We start from the raw sequence: 10,769 nt of genomic DNA, 5'->3' as shown, positions 1-10,769 counted from the left end.
TCCCTATAATTGACCAAATGTATCTATTACATTTTCTCAGTACGTATTTTTTCAATATATGATTGATGAATTTTACTGAATCTTTTTTGTTCACTTATGAATTTAGTGGTAACACTTGTCCTAATCAAGCATGTTTGCACATTAAAAAAAAACTGTAGAAGAAATAGTCATGCATGAAAATACCAGGTGGAATAGCAAACCAAGGTTTCTGCTTTTGAAATTCCTGGATGTTTCCATTCTAGTTCCATCCCTTTCTGGAGAAGAATGAGTTCTACAATCTGTCCTGCTGGAATCTTTACCTGGACCATAATGGAGAAGAAACTGCAGATATGGACATTGAGGTCTTGGTGATTTCATCTGAGGGGGATTTGATTAAAAGGAAACTGGGGAGTATTGAAAGACAGAGAATTATTATTAACCAAATTGCTCATTCATGGCTAAATCTGCTCAACAAGGTGGGTAAAATATTGCTATGTTTTCTCTTTTTTTTCCTAAAGATTATGACCCACTTCAAGTGGGCTAACTCTGGCCACCATCGTAGATGACCCTCACTGAGAGTTGAATGTACAGAAGAGAAAACTTAATATTTTGTTAGATTGCTTGTGGGGATTTCAATATTGTCCTTCAGATGCCATGATAAGGAATATTCTTTTAAACTGATTCAGTTATGTCCAATATTGGATGCTGCATGATTATCCTTTAGGATGGAGACCGTGGATCAAGCTGTTGAGAAATATTCAAATGCTGGCATTTGTGCTGCTAATAGCCTCAGGTTCTTTTAACCAGTGTCTGCATTAAGGTTTGGACCGAATCAAATGAAATATAGTCATGACTGGTTAGAGGTCCTGTTGGTCCATGTGAGAAATAAGCCTCACCTTGTTCAAATTGGGGATTGTCTCCCTTGAAAGGTCACTGATGTTCTATATTTTTTATAAGCAGCCCAAAGATGGCCAGAGTAATCTCTCTTTCACCCTACTGGGATGAGCCATAGGCCTTCTGCTCCCCAGAATAAGGTCCAAAGACTTAGGATCACATGAAACTGTAAGGACTATTTTGATGTGAGATAATTCCCTGACCTAGAAAACTGAAGCACCGAAACAAAACCTTGATCCAAAGAAAAGCCCTTCCTTGTTTTGGAAATTACAAGGGAAAATTTGAAAGGAAATGCTACCCAGATTTGGGCTTTGGCTTGTAAGAGGGCACCTCATCTGAAAAACCTGGAATGCATTTCTTTCAACTTTTTTGTTAGCCCTCTGAGCAAAAAGGAGAATCCAAATTTAACTAATAAGAAATGTAGGTTTGTCTTCTCATGCAAGTTGGTATCCCCTAATTTCTTCAGTGGTGAAAAAAAACAGATACAGAGATGAACACAAGTTTTCTACTATTGTCCAACTTGCTGAATATGAAAAGCTAATAATAAAAATAATAATAATACCATAAAGGCAATTAACACCTGGGCAATCCCAGTCATTAGGTACACAGCTGGAGTTGAAATACAGGCATATAAGAGTTTTACCAAATAATTCCTATTTGAGTGTCCCATAAATGTGGTATAGGGTAGGGAGGTGGGATTGGGCATAAATACTCCTAACTAAATTGCACTAATTCATCCATCTCATCCTTCTGCTTGTGGACACTCCAGAGTTATTTGGGTCATGAATAACAGAATAGCAGAGTTGGAAGTGACCTTGGAATTCTTCTAGTCCAACCCCCTGCTCAGGCAGGAGACCCTATACCATTTCAGACAAATGGTTGTCCAGTTTCTTTTCAGAAATCTCAAGTGTTGGAGCACTCACAACTTTGGAGGCAGGTTGTTCCACTGGTTAATTGTTCTCACTGTCAGGAAATTTCTCTTTAGTTCTAGGTTGCTTCTCTTCTTCATTAGTTTCCATCTGCTTCTTCTTGTCCTGACGTCTGGTGCTTTGGAGAATAGCTTGACTCCCTCTTCTTTGCGGCAGCCCCTGAGATATTGGAAGACTGCTATCATGTCACCCCTCATCCTTCTCTTCATTAAACTAGACATATCCAATTCAAGAAAACATTCTTTATATGTTTTAGCCTACAGTCCCCTAATCATCTTTGCTGCTCTTCTCTGCACTCTTGCCAGAGTCTCAACATCTTTTTTATATTATGGTGACCAAAACTGGATGCAGTATTCTAAGCATGGTCTTACCAAGACACTGTGAGGTAAAGATGGATCCTGGTCTGATTCAGAAGACCTGTTCTTAACTTTTGGAAATGGAAATTTGCAAATTTGCAAACCATTTAAAGAAGGAATTCCTCCTGAAATTATCACATAGTTTCTCAATCTTAACAGAAATATGATTGGTTGGATGTATCTCCTTGGCTTTATCTTGACTGTATCTTTCTAGCACCCAAGAGGTTCTCAGCCTTCCTCGCCGCTTCTTGGACCTGGATAAATGGGTAGCATTTAAGGACTGTGTTACAATCTGCACTTTTAACTGATGTGGAGAAAGTCTGTTTTTGCTGATGCACCTGTAGAAAACCATAGTAATATGGCCAAATTTTGTATGGAGTCTTCTGTTATTCTGTTGTTTTGGAGAGAAACTGTTAATCATATACATGTGCTGATTTCCTTCAAACCATGTATGTGATTAATTTGTTTTCAAAGGTTGGTGTGTGTTTTTTTCACTTTAATTGTTCATTTTTAAATTTTTCTTGTTCTCTTTTGAATGATGTGTTTTGTTGAAAGCTGGTCTAAGACTAAATATAGCTGAGCTAATCTTAAAATTACAATTTTGCACAGAACAGTGGATTGAATTCAGTTCTGCAGGCCTCTTTCACACCTGTGGTTTTAGTTATAATCTTTTTTACTTTATTGTATCTCTGAACTTTTTCTTACTTAAGCAGCATACCAATTTTGTGCATGGCACAACACCAGGGCAAAAGACATCAGGATGATACCCAGATTTTCTTCATAAGACAGGAAAGATATAACTTTGGGAATACATTGGATATGATCCTTATTTGGATATTTATCATCTGGACACTTGGTTCATTTTTCTGCATCTGCAAACCCCCCCCAAAAAACATTTCTTTAATATTTTATTCTTTCATTTTGCAAAAAATAACTTCTTTAGAAAGCAATTGATACTAGGAAGATTTTTTAAGATGCATCTCTTAATGTCTCCACAGAAACATTTTTTTTTTAAAAAAAATAGCAAAATAGCGGTAACACTCATATAAGGAGGTGCACCCATAACTATACATGTCACCTCACTGTGGTCCAGCAATTATTCCTATATAGAATAAATTGCAAAAAAATCTTTTAGAGGGTGGACCTAAGGTAATTCCTCAAACTTCCAAGAATTCAGATATTCACAGAAAGATAAATGTGGAAAGAGAGATCCAAAATAAAAAGCAAAAGGTATTTTCTTTGGCAGTATTAAAACTTGCCCAACGTGCCATACTAATCTTAACTCTATCCAGCCCTTCCTTCAATGTCTTTTGGCTATTCCTCCCTTTAGAGAAGAAATTGTGCAGTTTAAAAATAAATAACATTTGACCTTTAACACATCCTTTAACATTGAAGTCCATAAAAATGCTTTAGAGCAGGGGTGTCAAACTGCCAGCCCACAGGCCGGTTTCATTATACTGGAGCCGCGCCCACCCCATTGCTGGCAATAGTGAAAAAGCTCCGATACATCGCACAACATCACATGACGTCACGAGTTTGACAGGCCTGCTCTAGAGGAATCCCACAAATCTGCTCTTTTCTTTGGTGTCACCCACCTTTTTGAATGGAGATGGTTCCCTCTGGACAAAGAACACAATCATAGCAACAAATTGGCTCTCCTTTTTTTTTATTGAAAAGTTTTACAAAAAATTACAAAATATACCCCAAAACCACCCACCCTATCCCCCCCTCCCCCACTTCCCAGAGCTGAATACAGGGTAATAAATATAATAATCATAATCTAACCAACATTAACCAACTATATAGATAAACAAATATAATGCACTTTAACTCTCTTTTAACACAAAGTAAACAATTTGAAATTGGCTCTCCTTCTTGCTTCCGCTTGACAAATCCAGGATGACAATTTTCCACACATTGGGATTGAGGTAAAGGCTAAGGAGCAAAACAAGGAATGCCAAAGAAAATGCGTCTGGACTAAACATCCATGGAAAATGGAGGTAGATATGAAGTTTAGCTGAGTCATCTCTCTGGGCTTCAGTTGAAGAAATATGAATTCTCTAACTAGTTCCAAATGGTTTCAGGAGTTACAACCACTGACAAATTCTTCATTTAGTTCCTCCTTTTTACTTCTGGCATATCTCAAGGCAATAAAGGACTTTTCTACTTAATAAAGTGTGGAAGGAAGGAAGGAACAGAAAAGATTACAGCATTAAGTGACAACTAGTGGGGTCCTACTTATGGCTGTATTAACATGCGTTCTTCCATTCTTCATATATCTATGATTATAAAGTATGATGAACTTATTATATTAAATTTTAGAAAAATATTATTATAATACATTTTTACTCTACTGGATTTGTTAAAATATAACAAATCTTTGATGAAGAAAGAAATTTCTTTGAAATTTTATCAAACTCCTACTGAGTGAAACAACCAAGCACTGGATGTCTATATCTGTGATTACTTCTCCATTTTGGCCCAGGTAGAGCAGGGGTGTCAAACTGCTGGCCTGTGGGCCATATGCATCACGTGCATGCTGGCAATTGCAAAACCGGCCCGATACATTGCGTGACATCACATGACCTCGCGAGTTTGACATGTCTGAGGTAGAGCTTCCAATTGGAAAGATGGTAGAATTCATTCTTCTCCAGAAAGGGATGGAACTAGAATAGAAACATCCAGGAATTTTAAAAGCAGAAATCACCAGATATTTTTATGTATGAATCATAGTTACCACTAAGTTCATAAGTGAACGAAAATGGTTCAGCAAAATTTGTCAATCATATATGGTCAAAATATGTATTGAATTGAAAAGGGAAACTCCTCCCCAGAAACTGAATATTCCCTCCCATCTTACCATTCCAAAGAATCCCCATACGAATTATGCAGGAAGTTTCCCATCTTTTTCTTTGCTATAACAGTTGCTGGTCTAAACTTATGGAAATTATGTTTCATTCAGAGGATACAGTGTTGCCCATTCAGAAAAAAAAACATTCAGAAAATATCCATCTTCACACCTGGGAACAAAGGACACAAAGCATATAAAAACTCACTAGGTTGCCACCCTATTTTGCCAGCTGCCCCCAGTTGCTGTTACTGAGAAAATAAATGGAACCTCTTTTCCAAACAGTAGCATGTCACTTCTCTCATAGCTGGAGAAGGAAACGGACCCTAAACAAAATCCATGCTCCATCATGGGGTGATATGGTGCAATTGCTACATATCTTCCTCCCAAAGGATGAGGTCCTGAAGCTGTTTGAAAAGACCGAGGAAATTGCCAGATGGCCAGTCAGAATAACCACCAGGGATGTTGCCCCAGTGAGAGTTCCCTGGCTAATAATAATAATAGTAGTAGTAGTAGTAGTAGTAGTAGTAGTAGTAGTAGTAGTAGTAAACTTGGAAGGGACCTTGGAGGTCATCAAGTCCAACCCCCTGCTCAGGAAGGAAACCCTATATCATTTTGGACAAATGGCTGTCCAGTCTCCAGTGTTGGAGCATTCACTGTTTCTGGAGGCAGGTCATGAGTCATCTTGCCTGAGATTATAACATTGCAACCCACTGGGATGAATATAATCAGGCCAAAGAGAATTTGTTGGAGGCTTTGCAAGAAATTGGGCACAAGCCATTAAACTGGTCTGAATTCCAGCATACAATGGAAAAAGGGAAGGGGAAATACCAGATGCCTTCTGGGTTCACCTCCTGGAAGCAGGGCTTCCCTCTGCCCAAAGATATGATCAGCCCCAAAGACCAATGAATCGTGGCCTCTGCCTTTGTAGACCAGTCTGCCAGTGACAACAAGGGGCCATTTAGACCAGATTGTACCTAACTGGTCTACTTTGAAGTTGCACAGTTGTGCAAGTTGTGTTCAATCAAAGGGCAAAATTGAAGGAGGAAGATAGAGAAAGAAAGGAGGAAGAGAAAGAAAAAGAAAAAGAGAGGTAAAGAAAGAGAAGGACAGAACGGAGGGAGGAATTAAAAATGTTTCCTGATTTCGTCTTTCCAGGTTCGGGCTATTTGCTGATATTCTGTCTTAGTTATGTGCCCCTCTTTACACTTTTTTTACTTGTCCTTTTTGTCTTTCAGTTTATCAGAGAGTTCTTTGCACAGCCATGCTGGTTTCTTTTGAGATCTTTCATTTTTCTTCTTGGTTGGTATTGTGCTAGAGTACCCTTACATAATATCATTTTTAAAAAGTTTTCGAAGCTTCATGGATTGTTTTCTCCTTCAGGATTTCCATCCATGAAATCCTTCCCAAGCACTCTCTAAATCTGTTAAAATCAGGTCTCTTTAAATCCAATATTTAATTTGATTTTTTTTATTCCTTGTGCTTGCATTATGTTTAATTCCAATATTGCATGGTCACTCCCCCCCCCCCTAGGATTCCTGTAACTTCAACCCTTTCTATCATTACATGAAAATTAAGTCCAGTGTGGCTGACTCTCTAGCTCCCTTCTGTAACCTTTCCTTCTCTACCTTTGAATTGACCAAGTTATGTAAAAACAAGCCATCAAAAGTTAGAACTGATTAAATTACGAATGATAAGATTAGGAAGGTTTTGCTATCAAAAAGAAACTTTTTGTATAAATAACTAAGCCAGCTTTTACTCATGGTCCTTCATTTGGACCTCTGTCCCAAGCGTGAAACTCTCTATTTCTGCAGGAATAAACAGCTGTAAGTCACTTTCCTTGTTCCACTGAAAAAAGAAAAAAGAACCCAGCTGAGGCCATCAGATATTCTTGGATGACACCAAGCTGGCATGAATAGCCAACACTCCAGAAGACAGGCTTAAGATACAGGAGGACCTGAACAGACTTGAACACTGGGCGCTATCTAACAAAAAGAAATTCAATGGTGAAAAAAGTAAGGTTCTACATTTAGGCAAGAACAACCAAATGTACAGGTATGGTATAGGGGGTACCTTGCTCAATAGTAGTAACTGTGAGAGGGATCTCAGAGTCCTAGTAGACAATCACTTAAATATGAGCCAGCAGTGTGCTGCAGCTGCCAAAAAGGCCAACACAGTGCTAGGCTGCATTAATAGAGGGATAGAATCAAGATCACGTGAAGTGTTAATACCACTTTACAATACCTTGATAAGACCATACTTGGAATACTGCATCCAGTTTTGGTCACCACGATGTAAAAAAGATGCTGAGACTCTAGAAAGAGTACAGAGAAGAGCAACAAAGATGATTAGGGGACTGGAGGCTAAAACATATAAGGAACGATTGCTGGAATTGGGTATGTCTAGTTTAACAAAGAGAAGGACAAGGGGGGACATGATAGCAGTGTTCCAATATCTCAGTGGTTGCCACAAAGAAGAGGAGTCAAGCTGTTCTCCAAAGCGCCTGAAGGCAGGACAAGAAGCAACGGATGGAAACTGATCAAGGAGAGAAGCAACCTAGAACTAAGGAGAAACTTCCTGACAGTTAGAACAATTAACCAATGGAACAACCTGCCTCCAGAAGTGGTGAATGCTCCAACACTGGAAGTTTTTAAGAAGAGACTGGACAGCCATTTGTCTGAAATGGTATAGGGTTCCTGCCTGAGAAGGGGTTGGACTAGATGACCTCCAAGGTCCCTTCCAACATTATTATTATTGTTGTTGTTGTTGTTGTTACATTTATAAAAGTAAAATACTAGAACCTTGTGTTGGATCCCTTGTGTTTGATATCCCTTTCCCACACAGGGTTCACACTCATGACCCATGTGGTGCATCAAAAATGCCTGACTCAACCTTTTTGAGGGACATGTTCAAATGACCTCACCTCCATCTCACCTTACTATAGTTTTAGAAACTAGTCAGTCAGTTTTAGTTTTAGTTCACCCGCATAGCAATCACTTTGCAATGTTTATATACTCCAAAAGAAAACTTTCCAGTTTCTACTGGTCAGAAGTTTCTTTCTTCATCACAATTTTATTCTATTTTAATAAATCCAATGAAATAAAAAATAATAATAAATCTTTTGCAATAAAGTTTACTCTAAAATTTACTATTTGTGGATATTATGTTTTAAAATCAAACATATATGAAAGATGAATGTAAGTTAATTCCACTATAAGGAGGAAAACACAGGTTGTCATTTAGTGCTTAAATATTTTCTCAATTTCTTCCCTCCAGATATTTTTAGATAGAAAGGTACTTTTTTAATAACTGATATCCTCCAAGAAAAAAACCACTTGGAAGTACTCAGAGATATCATATTTGCTTATTTGAAGCTCAGAGACTACTTGGCTAATGTTCATGTCCACTTCCATTTTTTATGAATGATGAGTCGTAACATATTTTCTTTGGCATTTCTTCTTTCTCTTCTCAGTCTCTGCCTCAGTCCAAATGCATGGAAACATGTCAGCCTGGATTTGTCAAGAAGGCTCTAGAAGGAGAGTCAGTTTGCTGCCATGACTGTTTGCCTTGTCCAGAAGGGACCATCTCCACTCAGGAAGGTGGGTGACACCATAAGGAAAGCTGCTAGATTCATCCAGAGCATTTTGATCAATATGCATATCAAAACACATATAAGATTTATTATTTTGTTCTTAATTTTCATGGTGTCCAATTTCTTCAATAATCAGAGGGATAAGAAAGATATATTGAAGGATGAGGGAGGGAGAAGTATGTTGTGGATTGCATAGGAAAACTCTCTTATTTGCAAGTTTGAATGTGTCATTCCATACTTATCTTTTTAGGAACATCTGAATTCTTTGTAATTTGAGGAATGATTTTAGATCAATGGGTTCCATATATAGGTTCTGCTCACCCAAACCTACTTTACTGTGTATTACAGGCCAAAAGAAACATCAATCAATCTTTCACATCAGTCAAACTTTATGAAGATCATAAATCTTCATAATCTGAAATATCTAATTGGGAGGAACAATGGAGGGAGAGATGTTGGGTTCAAGGAACGAATAAAAACCAAACACAGGATTCACAATAAAAACTATCAAGTGGATATTTCCTTCCCACCTTTTCTTATTTTTCCAATTGTCTTTGTTGTTAAATAGTGGGATACAAACAGTTATAACACCAACAACCAAAAAAAGGTTCTGAAAAGGAAAAAAAAGTTTAGCATACAGTGTTGGGATTAAAAGGAAGAGAATGGAGGAGGGTGGGACTAATAAAAGACCAATCTACTAAATATCCATTGATACCAAAGTTGAACTCATTCTCTTTTTAAAATTTGCTGCCAAGTCTAGAGAGTATGGAAATATATTGCTTCAGCTTCTCATGTTTACAGGGTAAAAAGACTTTGCAGATAACAGACTCAGTTTCTGTTCTTAAATTCCTTCATGAAACAAACTTTCTTTAAATTTATTTATCAAATGTATATGGCTGCCTACTTCACAAATGGCTCTTGGTGACATATAATTAAAGCAATAATTAAAAATTAAAACAATGAGAAATAAATGCTAAGAAAGCAAGAGAGGAATGCATCAAAATGCTACTTACTATGCAACCAGCACACAGGGCCCTGTTAACGTTCCCCAGGGCTGTTGACAGAATTACATTTTAACAGATTTCTAGAAGGCCTCACAGTTTGGAGATATTCTCAGTTCCAGGGTAGTTAATGGTTTTTTTTTTTTTTTTTTCCTGGAAGGGGCTGTACAATCTGGTCTGAAGTAGACAGTTATGCACTTCCTTCTAAAAAGGCTCTCCATGGATCGAACCATCTTAGACAACTTTTACCTTGTGTCCAGTATTTTTAGAGCAATTTATTGAGAGTATGGTTTTGGGTCAATCATCAGTAACTGAGTTTAACTATTCTTGGGAGATATATATGTCTATCTTGTCAGAAATTTAAAAATTAAAACAAACAAACAAACTCAAAGTAAGGTCAGTGCAAGATAAAAATCTGGTAGATTACCCCAGGGAAGGGAGGTTGTGGCACCAGATATTTCTTCTTTTAATTTCATTTTCTTGTTGTTCTTGTTTTTATACTTGTATATACTGGGGATTTTTTCCCTGGAATGTAAGTATGTACAATTTACTGAGGCTTTCCCATCTCTCAGTATCACATTTCATCCAAAGGTTTTCTTGAAATTTGTAAGACCATAAAATAAATATTTCTTTCTTTTGTCAGATACTGAAAAGTACACCAAGTGCCCAAATGATCAATACCCAACCAAGAACCGACTCCAATGTATCCCAAAAAGGATAATCTTCCTGTCCAAAGATGAACATCTCAGCATCAACTTCATCTCCTTTGGCCTACTCGTGTTCCTAACTACAGGGTTCATCATAATCATATTCCTTCAATAATTAGAAACTTGCATAATAATAATAATAATAATAATAATAATAATGTTGAAAGTGACCTTGGAGGTCATCTAGTCCAACCCCCCTGCTCCGGCAGGAAATCCTATACCATTTCGCAGTGATTTTTTTGTAAAAAAAAAAAAAAAAAAAAAGATGCCAGAACTCACACAAGTCATACAACCTGCCTTGCCTACCCTACAAGGTTCCATCCAAAAAAGGTGCCGAAACTCTGTTCTGGGCGTTCTATGAGAAAAAAAGCCCTGCCATTTCAGACAAATGGCTGTCTAATCTCTTCTTAAAAACTTCCAGTGTTGGAGCATTTATCGCTTCTGGAGGCAGGTTGTTCCACTG

The 10,769-nt window shown here is 37.6% G+C and overlaps 1 protein-coding gene across 1 annotated transcript; it reads left to right on the top strand.

Moving 5' to 3' along the window:
* The first annotated feature begins 317 nt into the window (after window positions 1-317).
* LOC120314482 (vomeronasal type-2 receptor 26-like) lies at window positions 318-10,427 on the top strand. Its single transcript, XM_039357603.1, has 3 exons — window positions 318-455; window positions 8,479-8,605; window positions 10,243-10,427. The coding sequence occupies exons 1-3, from the start codon at window positions 330-332 to the stop codon at window positions 10,419-10,421; spliced, it is 432 nt and encodes a 143-aa protein (XP_039213537.1). The 5' UTR covers window positions 318-329; the 3' UTR covers window positions 10,422-10,427.
* The last annotated feature ends 342 nt before the right edge of the window (window positions 10,428-10,769 follow it).

The sequence above is a fragment of the Crotalus tigris genome, unplaced genomic scaffold (assembly GCF_016545835.1).
Source record: "Crotalus tigris isolate CLP2741 ecotype Arizona unplaced genomic scaffold, ASM1654583v1 scf7180000018936.334879, whole genome shotgun sequence".
In the NCBI taxonomy this organism is placed as follows: Eukaryota; Metazoa; Chordata; class Lepidosauria; order Squamata; family Viperidae; genus Crotalus; species Crotalus tigris.
Note: the sequence above shows the minus strand (reverse complement) of the source record. Positions and strands in the feature narration are given on the sequence as shown.